The following is a 21327-nucleotide window of genomic DNA, read 5'->3' as shown; positions in this document are numbered from 1 at the left end:
CTGTAAACTATAGAATTAGAAGTCTGCCAAATGTCAAAAATATGAATGTACGCCATTTTTGTTCCCATCATCCTTGTGTTCATTCAGTGGTGTAAATTACTACAGTGTTATCAGGGTAAGTATTGAACTGTTGAAAGATTTTAGCTTTTGACCCAACACATGCCATGCTGGTCAATATGGTGGCTTCTATTCTAATTTGCTACTAATACAAAAAAAACTATTGCAAGTCAACTTGATCGTCTTACAAACTTTCTAAAAGATTTTTATTTATTAAAAAAGGAAACAAAACACAGACAGGATACCTTCCAACCACATTAGTTCTGCTCGGGTTATGATCAGCCCAAACTGGGATTTCTTACAATTATTATTTCTTTCTTACTTTTTTAATAAATACGTTTATTATAAAAATCTACATAGCCTGTTTTATTTTTGTATAACAATACATAATTAAATGTTGAACCAGCCGCTGCACCACCGTGCGGAAATGTCCCAGTACCGCCAAGCTGCCATTCTTGGGCCCTTGAGCAGTGGTGGATCTCAAAAAATATTTATGGGGTGGCATGAAATTTATGAGGGGTGGCAAACTGAAGCAAGCATCATCCTTGCATTATTTTCTAATATAAAAATATTTCATATGAAATCACTTAGTTATGGTCTCGCCAAATGTTTGGACAATCCAGGAGACGCAAGATGTTATCCATTAATACACGAAAAAATATAAAAAATTATTCTAATAATATATTAGACTTGCATGTATATTTATACAAATGCTTTGATATGTTAAAAGAGCTGGATAGAGGCATTTTATTGTGATCGATGATCAGGATCGTGGCATTGTTTGATTCAATTCGTAAGAGTCGTAAGTTTGGACTTTAAAAGATATACGAGATTTCTCACCATTATTTACAGGTTTTTTGACTTTTAGTGTCATCACTCCAAAGCAGTGGAGGAAACTGGTTAAATTTTTATACATTGGGATGCCAGTACTGCGGATGGGATGGAAATGTTTTTCTTTAGGGTGGCAGTTGCCACCCTGTAGATCCGCCCCCTGCCCCTGAGTTAGGCCGTTATTCCTCTGTACTCGAGAGGTGCTGTATCACTGATGTCAATTTAATCATCTTAAACATTTTCTGATTTATTTTGACTTATTAATAAAAGAGTATTTCACTAGTTCTTGTTTTGCTTGGGTTATGGTCAGGCCAAACTGGGATTTTTTTTTTCTTTTTCATTTCTCACTTAAAAAAATAAATGATAATAAGTCACACATGCTATTGTATATATTTGTTGTACAATAATACATAAATGTGGGGAAAAAAATTCAAGTTGTATTTTGATGAGGTGATAGTGAGAGTGCTGATGGCGGCCATTTTGAAATGCTGCTTCTTTCACTGCCTTCACATATTTTCCCAGTGTGTGTGTGTGTGTCATACACACCCTCACACACACACACAAAGGAACACACTCTGTACTTTCGTTTCGCCCGAAATAGAGGAAGGTAAAGAAGGGTAAAATGTCCAGCTACTCGCGGGTTATCCATCACGCCACCAGTATCCTATGCAGCCATAAGGGCTCCATGGACTTGTCTCAGCTCCACAGGAGGGTCTACCAGAGGTTCGAGATCAGCGACGAGCACTTCTGGTACATCCTGAAGAAATGTCCGCGCTTCGCCGTGGTCCGGAGCAGACCGAGCGCAGAGAAGGCCGAGCTGGAATACATTGTAGTGGCTAAAACATCTCTGCGTTTGTGCAAGAGTTACGCCAAGCAGAACTGCTTCGGTTGCCAGGACCTGCATCTGTGCAAATACTTCGTTTATGGAAACTGCCGCTATGGCAAAGGAAGGTAAGGAGTGTCTCCTGGTGCAGGGCAGGAACTCAAACCTCGGTGCATGACCGAATATCCACCACCAACACCACCTTTTTACCCTGCATACCCCCCATAACCCTAAACATATTCAACATCTACATCTTACACAAGCCAGCTGCAGAAGCTTGGACCCTCTTAGATCAGTTACATTTACATCCATATCCTTTGTTTCCCCATGATTCAATTCTTACAATTTCAGATTGACTTGATTTCAACACTACCTGTTTTATTAGAAATTCTTCACTTTACACCATAATAAAAAGTACTATGGTGTCCCACAAGGCCCTGTGTTAGGCCCCTTGTTCTTGTTATCGATTAAGACTGTTGAACAGTAAGGAAGGAAATGTAATTTGTTACTGTACATAAGTAGTGTAATTTACTCAAGTAGTTTCTTTTGGGGAGACATTTACTTTAACTTCACTATATTTCATAGTCAAATTTTTTTTTTTTTACTCAACTACATTTCGTAAAATTTGTCGTTTTATTTATGAGCGGATAAAAATGTCACTGTTCGAACACACGATCGTGTGACGTCACCTCAGTAAAGAGAGCGGAACACAAATTAAGAGAAAAAGAGGAAGTGTAAAAAATAAAAAATAAAGGTGTGTACGCAGCTCTATCACTCATCTCGTAAGTCATATTTTACTTTTACTCAACTACATGGTTTGTGTACTTCGTCCACCACTGCTGTGCAACACCCTTCGATAACCCCCTTCAAATATACCCGTTTCGTATCTCTTCGGTATGAACCCGTTTATTTATCCGGACCAATTGCTGAAAAAAATAGCAATAGAAATGTGATATTTACACACACATCCAATACCTTCTATATTTATATCTATATTTATAGTCTTCGGCAGATGTCTTTAATACAGAGCGAATTACAATGATCTTATTTATACTGTACACCTGAGCAGTTGAGGGTTAACGGTCTTGCTCAAGGGTTCAGCTTGGTGGTGATCGGATTTGAATTCAGGAACTTCTGATCGGAAGTTAAATGTCGTGATTACCTGTGCTACCACTTCCATTACAGCTGTGAACCATTCAATCCATTACAAAATTTAGTTTATGGACATCACCAAGTTTTTGGAAAAATTTTTGAAGTCTGCCCGCTTTTAATGAAGTCCTAAAGGTATCCAGTAGATACACAGATCAGGCATAACATAATGACATTATAACATGTGGAGTGAATAATAGTGATGATCTCTTCATGATGGCACCTGTTAGTGGGTGGGATTTTTATTAGGGAGCAAGTGAACATTTTGTCCTTAAAGTTGATGTGTTAGAAGCAGGAAAAATGGGCAAGTGTAAGTATTTGAGTGAGTTTGACAAATTGCGACGGCTAGACGACTGGGTCAGAGTCAAATGACAAGATTTAGGAGTACAAACAGCATTAATAATGTCCATTCAGCATTTTTGAATGTGTATTTATTTATTTTTTATCATATTTCTTTAATCAGGAATATCCTACCGATTTAAATGCACGGTGTGGAGGCAAGGAACCAGCCGGCACAACAGATATCTGATTCAAGTGGTATACTGTGTGTGTGTGTGTGTGTGTGTGTGTGTGTGTGTGTGTGTGTGTGTGTGTGTGTTTAGGAAGGAGTGCAAGTTCTCCCATAGCCTTCAGTCTGAGCATAACTTTCCCCTTCTCCGTGAGTGCACTCTTCACGAGCTTCACGAGGAAGACCTCTTCCTCCTTCTGCTTCAGAACGACCCTTCACTGCTCCCTGAGGTAAAGGCACATATACACACCATGGAAAACAAACCTGCATGTTCACACACACACACACACACACTTACACGTACACACATGTACACAATGGCCACTTTATCCCTTTAACCAGTCACTACCTGTGCAACCAGATGATCTTCTTCTTCATCACTGTTGCAGTCGGATGGCCAAGCCCGATCAAACCCGATTTGCTGTACAAGTTCCATATTTGTACCTAAAACTTAAGAAACGAATGCTGTTAAAGTTCACCGTCATCAGACTCACAAATCTCGCTTATTTGGATGAGTGCAGAAATTTGCACACCCTCAGGGCCGAATAAAGAAAACATTACCACAGTAATGCATGTTAGGTTTTACAGATTCTCATTTATTACTGTGGTAGAACTGAGAGGAAGAGTGGAAAGAATGAATACATATCACTTCAGAGGTTTACTTCTCTCTTTCCGAATTAAACAGAAAGATCGGCTGTGTTGTTCGATCTCATTTTGCCGTTCCTTTTGTACCTTTTAGGCCATTTCCATGTTTAATTCTTGATTCTGATTGGGTACAAGGTGTTTTAATAGCAGCTTTGACAAAAAGACCAAATTCAGGCACTTTGGATACATACATACATACATACATACACATTTTTTATATATATATATATATATATGTGTGTGTGTGTGTGTATGTTTGCTGTTTACGTATCCACATACAAACGATTAAGTGCAACACTGATGAACTAAAATAGAAAATAATACACTGTAGGTTGCATGTGATGGAATTAAACACACTTACAAGGTGGGTCTCTTAACTATATTGGTTGCACTGGGCAGATATTTGTACCTTGAGTTCTCATGAGGTGTAAAAATAAACTTCAAATACACTATATGGACATAAGTATTGGGACCCCTGACTTTTCCAGCCGTATGTAAATCTTTTTAGTCTGAGGCACACAATTGTATGGTGTCATTGGATGCAGTAGCTTTAAATTTCCCTTCATTTGAACTAGAAGACCCAAAGCTGTTCCAGCATGACCATGCCTCTGTGCACGAAACTCCACTAGAGATATAGTTCACGTTGGTTGGAGTGGATCTTAAGTGGCCTGCTATAGGAAAGTGTTCACAGCGCTTCAGTTTTTCCTCATTTTATGTTACAGCCTCATTCCAAAATGGATCAAATTCACTGTTTTCCTCAAACTTCTACAAACATACACCATAACATACCCCATAATGACAATGAGAAATAAGTTTGTTTAAAATCTCTTCGGATTTCTTAAATTTGAAAAGCGAATCAAATCACATGTACGTAAATATTCACAGTCTTTGCCATGACACTCAAAATTAAACTCGGGTGCATCCAGTTTCCACTGATCATCCTTGAGGAGTCCACCTGTGGTAAATTCAGTTAATTGGACAAGATTTTAAAAGGCACACCTGTGTCTATATAATGTCCCACAGTCAAAAGTGGATGTTTGAGCACAAACCAATCGATCAAATTTTGATTGACACCTAATTTTACACAAACCAAGCCATGAAGTCCAAGGAATTGTCTGTAGACATCCGATACAGGACTGTATAGAGGCACAGATTTGGGGAAGGGTACAGAAAAAGTTCTGCAGCATTGAGGGTCCCAATGGGACAGTTGCCTCCATCATCCGTAATTGGAAGAAGTTTGAAACCACCAGGACTCTTCCTAAAGCGGCAGCGATCGGGAGAGAACGGCCTTAGTCAGGGAGGTGATCAAGAACCCGATAGTCACTCTGAAAGAGCTCCAGCATCTGTTGGAGAGAGGAGAACCTTCCAGAAGAACAACCATCTCAGCAGCACTTCACCAATCAGGCCTGTACGGTATTGTGGCCAGACAGAAGCCACACAGTAAAAAAGAACACGACAGCTCGCCAGGGGTTTGCCAAAAGGCACCGGAAGGACTTTCAGACCATGAGAAACAAACTGCGCTCTGGACCTTAGACTGGAAAACGACCCTAAGCACACAGCCGAGATAACAAAGGTGTGGCCACGGGGACGACTCTGTTAATGTCCTTGAGTGGTTCAGCCAGAGTCGGGACTTAAACCTGATTGAACATCTCTGGAGAAATCTGAAAATGGCTGTGCACCAACGCTCCCCATCCAACCTGATGGAGCTTGAGAGGTTCTGCAAAGAAGAATGGGAGAAACTGAATACTTATGTATTTATTTTTTTATAAAAACATTTTTATAAGTCATTATGGGGTATAGTTTGTAAAATTTTAAGGAAAATAATCCATTTAGTCCATTTTGGAATAAAGCTGTAACATAAAAAAATGTGATGTGCTGTAATTACTTTCCAGATGCGCAATACATCCACGAAGCAAACTCCAAAATCTGGTGGAACATCTTCCCAGAAGAGTGGAGTTTATTATAACAGCAAATGTGTAATGGGATGTTGAAAAAGCACATACAAATCTTATGGTCTGGTGTCCACAAACTTTAGTCCATCTTGTGTATATGCTGTGCATTTCTGTGTGTGTATATGACTCACCTTTTTTGGCAATTATTTTTACATTTCATTTCAAGATAAGCTATTTCTGCATTTCTAGGTACCGTCCCTGCTGTTCGAAACTCCTGTCTCAGTGCGCTCAAAATGAGAAGCGGTTTTCAGAAACGGATAAAAAAAAAAAAACAAAAAAAAAACACAAAAGCCTTTTTTCAGCATTTTGGTGTAAATTGTAACCTATTGCCAGTGTATACGTATAAAGATGGGGATAAGTATACAGAAGTTAACCTGCTGAATTAAAAAAAAAAAAAAAAAAAAGCTTCCTGTTCCAGTTTCTGTTGCAGATTTGGGTGATTTTAAAATAGAAGTAAAAACAGACAAAAAAAAAAAAAGAAATAAAACAAACCCAAAAGAAGGAAGGTGTGTCCTCTCTTGGATGAAGAGTTGCAGAACGGATTTTGGTGGAGCTTCACCCTGTGTGTGGGAGATGACATACGACGTGTTTAAAAAAAAAAAAAAAAAAAAAAAAAGAAAAAAAAAAAAAAAAAAAAAAAAACCTGTAAGTAGAGGTTTGGAAAGAAATCTTAAAAATTTGTAAGCATTGTGGTGTAAATGGTACTTTATTTACTGTTCATGATGTTTGTGTGAATGTGCATGCATGCACCTCAGTACTTAATTTTTCCGGTGCTGTTCTTTTTTTTTTTTTTGGGATTTGTCCCCTGACTCCGCTGTTACTGTACGTTGTCCGTGTGCAGGTCTGCTCCCACTACAATAAGGGCTCGGGGCTGTTTGGAGCCTGCACTTTTAAAGAAAACTGCACTAAAGTGCACATGTGCCAGCACTTTGTGCAGGACAACTGCATCTTCGGCGCCAAGTGCAAGCGTCTTCACTGTGTAGACGAGTACACCCGCAGGATGCTGGAGGAGCGCGGCCTCGGCAATGACATCATCCAGGACTTGCCCTACCTCTACCAGAACGTTTACCGCCTGAGCGCCAGTGCTGCAGAAGCAGGTGTGTGTGTGTGTGTGTGTGTGTGTGTGTGTGTGTGTTTTTTAAGGAGATCCGGAAGCCGAGCTTGCAGTTTTCATGCACAAAGTAGACAAACAGCATTAGTTATTCGTGCAAATAGAAGGACCGGAGTAAACTACAGCAAATTGATGACAACATTTCTCACTATTGGCGGATTTAGACTAGTGGTTCTAAAACTTTCTTCTGCCATTCCCCACTTTAGGGGGAGGTGGACTTTCAAGCCCCACCTGTTCATCCCTGTCCATCACCCCAAAATATGGTAATAAAATACTTTGTTTAAAAATGTAAATTTAAAACAAATGTCTAATTGATTGAAATATTAAGTTCTGAATCAATAGTCCAAAAGGAAAGAAAATCAAAGTGTAGTTGTGTTGGGTAATTGTTGTTCTAATTCGCTTGCATTAATGACCTAATTGTCTCATTTTGCCTTTTATAGGCGCCTTCAACCTCATTTTGTACCTTTTAGGCCATTTATGTAATATTAATGCTTTCGAATTCTCGATTCTGATGGGTGCAACAATGATGAACTCAAATAGAAAACAGCACCCTATAGGTTGCATGTGCATTGAATGTGGGGGAATTAAATGCAATTCTAAGGTGGGACACGTGACTGTATTTGGTTGCACTGGGTGGATATTTGTCATTAGAATTTATTTAAATATCAAGTTCTAAATCAATAACATCAAGTTTAAAAATCGAGAAAATAAAAGTGCATTTGTGTTGGGTAACTGTTATTTTAATACATTCGCATAAATGACCTGATTCTTTGTGGATGCTTTGAGTGTATGAGCTTTGTTTTTAATAGAGAAAATCACATTATGTCATGGCAAACAGCAACAAAGGCAAAACACCAATCAAATAAAATAGATAAATAGTGTAGAATCCAGGATTGTGACGTCAAAGAATCATTATATCAGCAGAAAAAAAGTCTAAATCGCCACAAATTCACCTCTCTCTTATTTCATTTGTCAACGGTTACCTCATCCGCCACCATTATCTTCAAACTTTTAGCTACTTTTCATTTTAATGGCATTTTTTTATTTAATGAATGAATTAATTAATTAAGAGCAAAAGATGTAAAGATTAATTGCGACCCGCCTGTCATGCCTTTATTCCCCACTAGAGGGGCGCCCACACTTTTAAAATCATTGGTTTAGGCTTTTAATGGAGATCAATAAAAAAAAACGAAATACCGGTAGTCCCCGAGTTACGACTTAGGATTTTTCGATCTTACGCTGACTATAGCAGTACGACAAAACTGTAAAAATGCTCCGCCCTCCACCTGCAAACCAGCGCTCGTTCACGCGCCCACTGCCACATACATATATACTGTAGAGTTTAAACATTACTGTGCTGTTTTGCTAAATTATTAATAATCTACAATACAATACCCCATACTGATTACCATTCTTTAAGACTGCAGGGTAGCCCAGACCATGTCTCGACTTATTTTCAAGTTATGCAGCCATTATTGTCTAAATATGGAATGATAGATATGTGGCTGTTTTTAAACTTTTTGATATTAACTGAGCACATTGAAGCCCCGCCCCCTTCTCACCATCTCACACTAGTTATATTTGACGCTCTCTGCACTCTTTCTACCTGCTTGGAATAAGTGGGGTCCTCACCTTCTATCAAGGTGAATGAACAACATATTAAGATCATAATCTTCATCTAGCGAACATTAAAACAAGTATTTACTTATCATGAGTCGACTAAACAATATGGGCAAAAGTATCGGGACAGCAGACTTTTCCAGCCGTATGTGGTTCTCCTCCAAAATATTACTACGAACTTGGAGGCACACAATTGTCTAGGAAATCTCTGGATGCAGGAGAGTTTCATTCTCCCTTCACTCTTCAGTAAAGCCACAGATGAAAGCAAACTCCATGAAGAGCATTCTCACCTCACCTACATCAGCACCTGACTTTACTAATACCCTTGTGGAGCACAAATCTCCACAAGCACACGACCAAAATCTAGTGGAACATCTTCCCAAAAGAGTGGAGGTCATTATAACTGCAAATGGGGTGGAATGCGATACTTTGTCCATAGAGTGTATATAAATATAGATGCACTGAAATTCTTTGACCAAAAAGAAATGAGATAAATCATTACTCTGTGTGTGTGTGTGTGTGTGCGCTAGAGAGGATTTCAGAGCCGATAAGCAGATCCCTAGAACTGGCAGAAGAGAAGAATGAAATTTGTCTCCACTTTATCAGAAGGAACTGCAGATTTCAAGGTTCATGTTTTAGATTTCAGATTTTCGGGACCTTCTCTCCTTCTGTTTACTTTCCACCATTTTTTGTTGTTGTTGCTCTTTGGTTTTATGTTGTAAGTAAATTCTTGTTCGATCTGCGTTTTAGAGCAATGCAAACTGGTGCATTTTAATCTTCCGTATAAGTGGGAGGTAAACGAAGGGAACGGATGGAGGGATCTGCGAGGGATGGAGGAGATCGAGCGAGCCTTCTGTGACCCCAAGAACACATTTGGGTCAGTAAAGACACACAAACAAAACCAGATTCTGCTGCTTTTATCTTCATCGATGTTTATTTCACTGGATGTTTGATTGGTGACTCCAGCCCAGGTTCGAGGCCGGTGGATTTTCAGACCATGACTAGGGTCGGGCATCCCGTGCGACGTCTCTCGACTGTTTCGTCCGTCACCAAGCCTGCACATTACGTCCTGACCACACACTGGCTGTGGTACTACAAGGGAGACCATGATAACTGGATCGAGTACGGAAAGCCGGTGAGAGACGAGAGCAAGGTTAACAAAGCTGTAGTGTCCTGCTGTGTGCTCATGATTTTGTGTGTGTGTGTGTGTGTGTGTGTGTGTGTGTGTGTGTGTGTGTGTGTGTGTGTGTGTGTGTGTGTGTGTGTGTGTGTGTGTGTGTGTGTGTGTGTGTGTGTGTGTGTGTGTGTGTGTGTGTGTGACTTTACCAGGACGATAAGCACCGCGTGACGTCTGTAAAGTCCTGCGATCTGGAGGAAGTGTTTCTGACGGACAGCAACGCTGAAGTAACAGTTATTAAAGGCAACAGGCATTACTATGTCAGTTTCCAAGGTAACCATACATCAATTTTTTTTTATAGAAAATAGCAACAGTTTAGCACCGCCTCCTTTTCATGATCCCGCCTACTTGTTTGTTTAATACTATTTTTATATATATATATATATATATATATATATATATATATATATATATATATATATATATATATATATATATATATATATATATATATACACGCACACACAGTATCTCTCAAAAGTAAGTACACCTTTCACATTTCAGCAACCATTTGTTGGCATTTATTTAGACAAAAATGTCTGTATGTTGAGTTATTTATTTATAAGTTCTTTATTTATAATGTGTAACGTACACGAGTGGTCGACTGATATGGGTTTTTCTTTGGCCAATGCCGATGCTGATATTTAGAAATCAGTGTAGCCGATATATAATATGCCGATTTTTTATTTTTTTTTGCCTGATATGTTTGGCCGATTTGATTTTTCCCCCTTCATGCTATAAAATCTAATTCCTAATGAATAAGGTGCGATACAGACAATAGCTTATATTAAACAGTTACAGTGGTCCCCTGGAACCCCGCAGCCCCTATGGTACCTTTTTGAATTCATTATCATTTTAATACAATAGTGTTTTGAAACATTTTATGAAATTTGTTCAATCTGATTGGCTAAGTAGTTTAGCGAATGAGCACTCAGGTAAAAAAAAAAGTTGGAACACACTTGTCGTCATTCTCGCTCTTGCAGACCGATTGGAAAAAGCTGCAGGAATCTATTAGTAACGATCGCTGCGAGTGGAAACTCCTTTATATATATTCACATTTTCAGCTCTTACGGTTTCCCTGTTTGGATGCTGAACACAGACTACTGCCACCTGCTGGTATGATAGTTATGTTCTCTCATGCAAGCGCAGAACGTACGCGCACTGTTTGGTGTCTCAAATGCGCCTAAATCGCCTAATTAAAATTAATGAAAAAATAGCAAAAATCTGTCTGATAAATCGGTAGGTTCATTTCCTACACACTTGCTGGTCTACCACATTCATGTGAATCAAGATATAAGTTTGAATTCATTGTCTATAAAATTGTAATTTAACTGACCGTATCTACTCGCTGTCCAGATCTGCTAACTCGGCGAATAACTCTGTGTTGCAGATATGTACCAGAGAAACCCCAAACACAACACCAAGAGGAAAGTACGTCGGCGGCCATGCTTCGTTTCCATCAGTGAGATGGAAAGCCAAATAGCATAGTGAAACACACATGCACACACACACATTTATGTGAGTGTATATACTCATATTACCTTGTGATAGTCCATGATATATTCTTATACTCTGTGTACATTCTCAATGTTTTATATAACGACTCGAGTAAAGGTGGAATCGAGAGCCAGGAATCGAGAGCTGGGATGAAGTGGAACGCTGACCGCACCCGAGGCCTCCTCACCTGACATACAAATCTTTTGGTCAGGTGTGGTCAACTTTTGTCCATATAGTGTATACATGCGAGGTTGATTTAGGATAGAAAATCGGGGGGTAAAAAAAGGGTTTTTTTTTTTTGTTTGTTTGTTTTTTTTTTAGTTTATTATTTTTTTTCTCCACCATATCACAGTTGTATAACATTGTGATGCAGACTAAAATTTTGTTATGCTACTGTACTAGTTTCTGCTCTGATTTGTAAGGTGAAGTTTCTTTTGAACAATACTTCAATTCCTAGTCTGTAACCATCATCAGTAAAGGTTGTCCTGCCGTTGACCCCGTGTTATGAATTTGACGTTTATCAATTTTTTTTTATTTACTTTTTTTTATTATTTTTTTTTTTTACACATTTAAGTCCAATTCAACATTTTTATTGCTTTATAATTGGGTTACATTAGTTAGTGCAAGGTTGAGGTTTGTAATGTTAGTCCATAACCACTAGGTGGTGTGAGTGTGCAGATGTAAGAATGTAGACCAGGATGCTAGAAGTAAACCTGCTGGACTGACATTTATTTGGTTATTTGATTTAGTTCAAATCCCAAATCCACCAAACTGTCACTGGGCCCCTGAGCAAGGCCCCTAAACAAGGCCTCATACAACTGCATAGTTAAATGAAATAAATGTAAGTCGCTTTGCATCATATTGTCTGCCAAATGCCATAGATGTAGATTTGTGGGTCTCGTAAATATTAAATAAGCGCCTATGCATACAGACTCATGACTTTATAATTCAGTTTGGTTCATTTTAACTGTGTAGTGTTTCACAAAACAACTCTGATCCTGAGATTTTGATTTTAATTAAGATTCCTCGTGATATCAAGAGAGAAAAATAAATAATGAAATGATGGTGGTGATGAAAGTCCTACTATTACTGCAAGTAAACATCATACATTTATACACATTTATTCAAGTTGCTGGAGATTTATTCTCCTTTCACTAATTCTTTTCACAAAATGTTGCAAAAGTTGTCAGGGATGTTCAGCACATTTCGAATACATTGGTTAGTTAAAATTAATAATCAATTAATTAATAATGAGGTTAATTTGATATAAAATGGTATGATTTTTATTTTATTTTTTACGTTTCAGCTCTGACTAGGATAAAGCAGCCTAATGGCTGAATGAATAAAAAAATTAATAAAATAATAAATTATTGAATAAATTCATGTATAAATAAATGAATGAATGACCAAATGAATATAAAATAATGAATGAATAGCAGTTGTAGTGGAACCCTGGTTCTAGATTATCTGTTTTATCTGGTAAATAAACGAATAAATAAATTAATAGATGAATGAATAATGAAAAAGCAGTAGTAGTAGAACCCTGGTTCTAGGTTACCTGTCCTATGCGCGTGCTCTCCAGCAGCTCCAGACCCTTGTACCCGGTTTTTGACTGACGCTCCTGCGGTCCAATCAGAGCAGCGCTTTATTCTCTGGGCGTTAATGAAGAGGGTGAGGGGGCGGGGCCAGGCAGCCAGTCGCTGGATTATGGGAGGACGGATGCGATGCTGCGCCGCTTTGCCTCGCTCGCGTGCTGAAATGGACCGGACCGGGTCGCGAGCGTCCTTCCTCATGGCTCTTGCGTTGGTGCGGAAGAGACTGAACTGAAGTGAAGCGTCGCCCACAAGCGGATGCGTCCCGGACCCGTGGGGCATATACGAGGGAAGACAGCAGCGAAAGGATCGGATATTCTGTAGGTTATACCGATTTCGGAGCGCTTGGGAGGGAGCCGTGGAGGTGTGTGAAAGAGTGTGTGATGTGAGGGGTGTGTGTTGATGATGATGATGATGATGATGATGATGATAATGGTGGTGGGAATGGTACTGAGCCTGGCCCTCTGCTGCATCTCCAAATGACAGGCAAAAGAAATGCCATTGCTGGCTTGTTCTACATCTCATTCTCTTTTTGAACATTCTGATTTGTGTGTGTGTGTGTGTGTGTGTGGAGATGGAGGTTAACGTCTTGGAGAAAAAAAGCATCTTTGGTCCACAGTGTGTAATCTGTATGCGGGTCAGTACACCTCCTCTCCGCCTTTCTCTCCCTCTCTCTCACACACACACAAACACACACACACTCACACTGGATGTTGTGCATCAGATCGAAATTCACATAGGTGTCTAACCTCTAGGCCTTGCACGCGCCATTTTTCATGCAGGGCTGCTCCTTATTTCTGTAATGATGCTGTTAGATGTCTCCTGAATGAACAAAGGTAACAGCTTCCACACCCCTTGTCCACACCTGAGCTAATCCTGTAAACACCACATCTCAAATCACATCAGTGAAACGTCTGGGAATGAATCCGAAGTTCCGTTCGATCGAAAGCATCGTTCTGGCATTGTCAGAATTTAACCCAATCCACTTGAGTATCAAGGATGATAGAGGAACCATGAGGAACCATAGAGGACAACTGAAATGTGCACCAACCACCTTTTACACAGATGTAGCCTTGTTCGGTACATACACACAGGTGACGAATGAGCGGAAAAAAACCTGAATTAAACAAGTAGAACAGGATCAGTTCTCTGGAGTGAGGATATTTCCTCAGGGTTTTGAGGATGGTCTGAGACAAATCTCCAGCAGGTCTTCAGTTGGGCAGATATCTAGTGAATGCGATGGACATGGCATATGCTTTACATCACATTTATCCTCATCAGAGCAACCAGCGAACCCATGGGGTGTGGGTGGAGACATCTTGGAAGATGTCATCTTGGCCTTTCCTGAAAAAGATGTTTTCTGAATAGAAGCATTTGTTGCTCGAAAATCTTTATATACCATTCGGCATTGTGCAAGCTGCCCATTCTACAGGCACTAATGCACTTTCATACCGTCAGAGAAGTCAGATAGTCCCTCTCCTCTTTAGTCTGGAGGACAGGATGTCTATGGTTTCCAAAAAGAAATAAAAATTTCGATTCGTCTGACCCTAAAACTGTTTTCCACTTTGCCTCAGTACATTTTAATGAACTTTAGCCCAGAGAGGATGGCAGCGCTTTTGGATCATGTTCACGCATGCCTTCTTCTTCTTCGCATGATAGAGATTTAACCTGCATTTGTGAATGACATGGCAAACTGTGTTCACAAGACAATAATTTCTGGAGGTGTTAATAAGCCCATAAAGTGATTTGTATTACAGGATCATGACTACTTTAAAAGCAGTGCCGCCTGAGTGCCCGAAAATCACAAGGAAATATTAATTGTGCACAGATTCTTTGAATCTTTTGATGATATTATGAGCCATACCTGATGAGATATTCAACTTTTTAGCAATTTGATGTTGATGACCATTATTCTGAAATTGTTTCACAATTTGTAGAGAGTCCTTCAAAGATTGGTAAAGCTCTGCCCAGAGACTTTGCCTCTCCAAGATGTTTTATACCCACACTGTTTTTTACCCAATTATCTTACTGTCTTGTAGTCAATAAACCCAATTAGTTGCAGAATGTTTCTCCAACTGTTTTTTATTTCTTTTACTTTTGTCACCCCGTCCCAAACTTTTTGAGACGTGTTGCCGCCATCAAATTTAAAACTACCATTTTCTTTCCCTATAATGGTACATTTCCTCAGTTTACACATTTTATATGTTTTCTGTGATCTATTGTTAATAAAATTTGGGTTTATTTGATTTGCAAATTCTGTTTTTATTTACATTTTACACAGTATCCAAACTTTTTAAATTGAGTTTACGTATATATATATATATATATATATATATATATATAAAATATTATATATTAAATATTATATATTAAAGAGAGAGAGGCCACGCTCAAAAGATCAAATCAGATCGAGACATTTGTAAGACACTAAACAGATACATAGTGGCACATAGTGATAGTGGCATTGCATTACACACCTTGCATGCAACCTTAGACTACAGACATTTTAAACTGCAATATTATAAGTCCTGAAAAAAATGGTCTGTATTTTTCATTTCTTTTTTTTCAGAGATGCCTGAAAGTGGAAGGCAGTCACATGGGAAGATGGACAACTTTCCAAAAGGAAACACATCAGGTTCATGCATCATGTCATAAAAGGCAGGCAGGATGGAGGGAGAGAGCGCGGGTTTGAGGGCGGGGCCTGCGAAGATTCGGCGTCTGATTGCCTGCTGCGTGCTTCTTCTCTTGGCATTGATGCTTGTCTCCATAGCGACTACAAGCACACCTGTGTCCGGTATGTCTCTTGATGACTTGACTATCTGGTGTTATGTGGCCGTGTTGTATGCAAACCAGCGGGCTACATTCCACGATGTATACTATAATACAAGGGTCCGAAATTTCAGGGATTTTCAAGACTGAAAACTTTTCCAGGGAATTAACAGGAATATGTGGTAATTATTGGACATAAACTGGGAATTTACAACTTTGCATGTTAGCAGGGAACTTAAATGTAGATAAAAAAAATCTTGGAGGATATTTTTGTTTAAAATCTTTTAAATATATTTAATGTAATTTCAGGTGCATTTCTACCCTGCACATTCATCAATCCCATGCACACTCACTGCTGGGCAACATGCCCTGTGCATTCCTCCATAACATAACATTTCTTGAATCCTTCACCCAATATAATGTAAAAAAATTTCCATCTTGGTGAGTATTTATGTAAATGACATAAATACTACATACATTTATGTTTTAAAGTCAAATATCATGATTTAAATCTGTATTAGTTTGCATGCATGTCAGCTTATGACCAGACACATGTTTATATTTATGTTTGATATGATAGTGTATATGCATTTCCCCAAATTTCTAATGATTTCCCATAAATTCCAGGTAAGTTTCCAACTTGGAATATTACTGAATATGAAGGTAGTATGGAAAGTTTTCGGAAAGTTTGCGAAAATGTTCTGCCCCTTTGCAACCCCGAGTAGTAAATAGTAAAATACTTTCTTTCCCCACCTGTGGCCTCTTGCAATAGTGATCGTAATCCAAATAAGGTATTCAGGTCTGGCCTGGTGTCTTCTAAAGTGTGTTAGACTTTTTCCTGGAATTGCCTGAAATCTGTCTTTATGTACACTTTCGTCCCTGAAGTGTGAACTGGGTCAGTGTGTATATGTGTGTGTATATGTGTGTGTATATGTATATGTGTGTGTGTGTGTGTGTGTGTGTGTGTGTGTGTGTGTGTGTGTGTGTGTACTCTGTGTGAAAGTCGTATACAGCAAAAATGTCGAATAAAGACACTTACTGAATGTGTTTCCTCCTGTCTGTGTGGAAAAACCCAGACTAGAGTCTTAAAAAATATCTTTTAGTGTGTATGTATAGGTGTGTGTGTGTGTGTGTGTGTGTGTGTGTGTGTGTGTGTGTGTGTGTGTGTGTGTGTGTGTAAAGAATGGAAAAAAGACATGTCAGTATTGATGAAGTAATGAAGGGCAAGTCTGTGCCTGAGGTTTGATGTCTAGTCCTCCTACTCTGTTTATAAATAAGCATCACGAAGTGCTGGACTCTCTGACTGGGTTTTTTTTGGGTAAGGAGAGCATGAGACTGCATGGAACACACACACACACACACACACACACACACACACACACACACACACAGTTCTGATGGTGTTAGAGGAGCGTGCTAATAAAAGAGGTGGCTGAAACGATGATGGCTTTATACCTGTGACTGTGTGAGATGATGAAGACTTAATAGCCTGAGTTTTGAAACGATCAGTAACATTTAAAGTCAACGAGTCTTGAAGATATTGTGAATGTTGCATGCAAAATTAGGAACTTTTGTATAGATATTTTTTGTGAATTTTTGAAATGGGGGCTTTGAATCCCAGCCTTTCCTTGTGTGAGGAGTTTGCATGTTCTTACTGTGCTTTAGGGGTTTTCTCTGGGTACACCAGTTTTATCCTGTCCAGTCCAAAGACATGGTTGAAAGAGCAATTGGAATTTCCAAATTGTCTGTCATGTGTGAATGGGTGTGTGACTGTCTGCGATTGTGCCTTGGTTATTGAAATCCCTTGCATCTGTAGTGAGTTTCCTGGGATTGGCGATAGGCTTATCAACAAATTATGCTTCTGTATGTTTTATTATATTAATTGCGTCTGACCAGCTTACGACTTCAAATCATAAAAAAGATAGTCCTAGATATCCTTCATTGTTAATCACAAGGGCTTCAAATAGCTTCATATGAATAATTTCATTTATACTGCAGCATTGTTAAATCCATAACTTGTAAGTTTAATACATTATATGTACAAAAGAATTGGGTTACCTGACTTTTTCAGCCGTATGTGCTTCTGTTCCCACAATGTTGAAGGCACACAATTGTATAGGACGTCTTTGGATTCGTGAGCATGACATTTTCCCTTACCTTAAACTAGAAGACCCAAACCTGTTCCAGCATGACAATGCACCTGTGCACAAAACCAGCTCCAAGAGTTGAACTGGAAGATAATAAGTGGCCTGCTAAAGAGCTCTGACCTCAACCCTGTTGAACATGATGAATTGGAACACTGACTGCACCCCAGGCCTCCTCACCTCACCTACATCAGTACCTGACTTTCCTAACACCCTTGTAGCTGAATGAGTACAAATCTCCACTTGCACACTCCATAATCTAGTGGATCATCTTTCCAGAAGAGTGGTGGTTATTTTAAAAGCAAATGGAAACTAAATGTGGAATAGGGCGTTTAAAAAGCACATAAGAACATTATAGTCGGGTGTCCATGAAATGTTGTCTGTATAGTGTGTGTATATATATGAGATTCAAGTTTATTGAACTGGTGGACACTGATGAAGGAGGCTCCATTGAAAGCGCATTGTAACAGAAGTGTGGTGGAGATGAAGTAAGTTTCTGATAGGGTGATGAACATGAAGCTGGAAGTTGAAGGCGTGATGATAAAGGTCATCAGTGTCGATGCTCCACAAGTCGGCTGTGAGATGGAGGAGAAGGAAAAATTCTAGAGTGAGTTGGATGAAGTGGTAGAAGGTGTACCTAGAGATGAACGATTGGTTATTGGGGCAGGTTTAAATGGGCATGTTGGTGATGGAAACAGAGGTGATGAGGAGGTGATGGGTAGGTATGGCCTCAAGGAGAGGAATGTGGAAGGGCAGATGGTGGTAGATTTTGCTTCAATGATGGAAATAACAGTGGTGAATACTTATTTTAAGAAGGAGAAGGATCATAGGGTGACGTATAAGAGTGGAGGAAGGTGCACACAGGTGGACAATGTTCTATGTAGGAGATGCAATCTGAAGGAGACTGGAGACTGTAAGGTGTTGGCAGGGGACAGTGTAGCTAGACAGCATGGTGGTCTGTAGGATGGCTTTGGAGGTGAAGAAGAAGAAGAAGAGGAGAAGAGTGAGGACTGAAAGTAGAACTAGATGGTGGAAACTGAAGGAGGAAGACTAGTGTGAGAGAGGTTTTATATGAGGAGGTCAGGTGTGGCAGAGAAGTATGTGAGGGTGGTGCAAGACATGTATGAGGACAGTGTGACAGCAGCTAAGCAGTGTGCAGTAAGAACAACAGACTGGTTCAAGGTGAAGGTGGGACTGCATCAAGAATCGGCTCTGAGCCCTTTTCTGTTTTACAGATTGACGGACGAGGTCAGACAGGAGTCTCCATGAACTTTGATGTTTGCGGATGATATTGTGATTTGAGGTAAGAGTAGAGAGCAGGTTGAGAAGAGCTTGGAGAGGTGAAGGTATGAGCTGGAGAGAACGAGAATAAAAGTCAGTAGGAGTAAGACAGAGTACATGTGTGTGAAGGAGAGGGAGGGCAGTGGAGTGGTACGGTTGCAGGGAGAAAAGTGGAGAAGGTGGAGGAGTTCAGGTACCTGGGGTCAACAGTGCAAAGTAATGGAGAGTGTGTTAGAGAAGTGTAGAAAAGAGTGCAGGCAGGGTGGAGTGGGTGGAGAAGAGTGACAGGAGTGATTTGTAAAAGAAGAGTATCTGCAAGAGTAAAAGGGAAAGTTTATAGGACTCCAATCTTTTTTAACGTGCGGAACACAGTTAATATTTGAGTTCCCTCAGACAAGTTGTTTAGCCTCTGCCCTGCAGGTTAAGCATATTTTTTATTATTATTAAACTTTAAAACATACACAAAAATGCTAGGGGTATAAAAAAAAAAAAAAAAAGTATCACTGTGGTTACTTACTCTCTACCGGAAATAAGATTTGTTTTGCGCATGCATGAAAACACTAAATCCATGGCGGTAGCGTTAGCCGCTAACCATAAAGTTCTGTTTTTTATGTCCGGCTTCAAGAATTTCATTTCAAAGGAGAAAATCTTGACAATTCTGCACATCGAGGCAGTGGATAAATGAAGGATAAAAGTAATAAAGACATTTGTTAAAGTTTGCTGAAACAAAAGTAGAACAGTAAAGTAGATCATATCTTTAGAAAATGAAATAATAAATGTAACACACACACACACACTTATATACACTGTATATCTGTATTACCCAAATAGGGTCTAACAAATTTAAACTATTCAAGTTTTCCATTTATTTAATTTTATTTAATCAATTTGTGCCAATTTAATTGATCACTCAATTTAATCAATATAATAAAAAAGTGTATTACATTATTTTGTTTATTCTATTTTAATATTATAAAATATTATTTTACATATTATTTAAGAATGCAGGCATTTTATGTTACACAAAATGTTAATAATGATAAACTGTGTTAACAAAAAAAGACAAGCAATTTTGCATTTCTTCCACAGTTTCTTCCAACTGTGACTTAAATACCGAGTTACATAATGAACTGTGGACTTTGTGTACCGTTACAACCCATATATATATATATATATATATATATATATATATATATATATATATATATATATATATATATATATATATATATATATATATATATATATATATATATATATATATGTGTGTGTGTATGTGTGAGAGAGAGAGAGAGAGAGAGAGAGAGAGAGAGAGAGAGAGAGAGAGAGTATTACAATTAATGTTAATAGCAGAAAAGCAGGATTTATTAACATTATCAAAATTATTTTTTTTTCATATTGTTTCCTCACACACACACACACACACACACACACACTCACTCACAGATCTTATTAATATCAGATGATTTGGATGTACTGGTCATCTGTGCTGTGATGTTGATGTCCAACCTGTGGTGCTAGCAGCCAGTGATGCTTTTTGCTGGTGTGAATGACATGGAGCAGTTGTATTACTAGCAAAATAGAAGCGTCTCTTTCACAGTCACCTTCTGTCTGTTCTCTTTCTCTCTTTCTTTCTCAATCCTCCTCTCTGATAGCAGCCATTGATCAGCTTTATCAAAGCAATTGGACTACAGGCAGCAAGGATGCCATTTATGTTGTGCTATTCTTAGAGCTCCTTCTGGAGGTTCTCTACACCTGCATGTGTGTGTGTGTGTGTGAGAGAGAGAGAGAGAGAGAGAGAGAGGGAGAGAGAGAGAGAGAGAGAACTGAATTTGCCAGAGTGAGAAATGCTGTGAGCTTGGTGTACTGTGTCTCTGGAATACTGATGAGGCAGTCGGCACGTGGTGCATTACTGCAACACGTACACACACGCATGCACCAGTGCATGCTGACACACATTCTCACACACACACACACACACACACCACACACACACACACACACACACACACACACACACACACACACACCACACACACGGTATTACCATGGAAACATCTTGCCTGTCCATGCCACAGATCCGTCTCTGATTCTAAACTCTCAGATCATTGTGATGTGTGTGTGTGTGTGTGTGTGTGTGTGTGTGTGTGTGTGTGTGTGTGTGCATGTGT

The 21327-nt window shown here is 39.1% G+C and overlaps 2 protein-coding genes across 20 annotated transcripts in view; both read left to right on the top strand.

Annotated features, from left to right (window-relative positions):
- Positions 1–1375: 1375 nt before the first annotated feature.
- Positions 1376–11865, top strand: parp12b (poly (ADP-ribose) polymerase family, member 12b). 2 transcript variants are annotated; one of them, XM_083528879.1, is made up of 9 exons: positions 1376–1839; positions 3463–3598; positions 6807–7062; positions 7283–7339; positions 9227–9322; positions 9447–9573; positions 9663–9831; positions 10026–10146; positions 11264–11865. In XM_083528879.1, exons 1-9 carry the CDS (start codon positions 1511–1513, stop codon positions 11359–11361), a joined length of 1389 nt encoding a protein of 462 aa, XP_083385005.1. In that variant the 5' UTR covers positions 1376–1510; the 3' UTR covers positions 11362–11865. The 2 variants fall into 2 exon arrangements, with proteins under 2 accessions (XP_083385005.1, XP_083385006.1); XM_083528880.1 differs by lacking the exon at positions 7283–7339 and having other exon boundaries at positions 1396–1839.
- A 1157-nt stretch (positions 11866–13022) lies between these two features.
- Positions 13023–21327, top strand: part of LOC310719276 (UPF0606 protein KIAA1549) — a 35493-nt gene continuing 27188 nt past the window's right edge. For 10 of the 18 annotated variants that reach the window (XM_083528819.1, XM_083528820.1, XM_083528831.1 and 7 more), the window contains exons 1-2: positions 13025–13282; positions 15532–15756. In XM_083528819.1, the coding sequence (XP_083384945.1) occupies positions 15630–15756 (127 nt within the window). In that variant the 5' untranslated portion in view covers positions 13025–13282; positions 15532–15629. Of the gene's footprint in view, positions 13283–13366; positions 13449–15531; positions 15757–21327 lie in introns of those variants that run through there. The other 8 variants (XM_083528822.1, XM_083528821.1, XM_083528815.1 and 5 more) reach the window with 6 other exon arrangements.

This window comes from Silurus aristotelis (assembly GCF_946808225.1).
Source record: "Silurus aristotelis genome assembly, chromosome: 24".
NCBI lineage: Eukaryota > Metazoa > Chordata > Actinopteri > Siluriformes > Siluridae > Silurus > Silurus aristotelis.
This window is presented reverse-complemented; position numbering and strand designations above follow the sequence as displayed.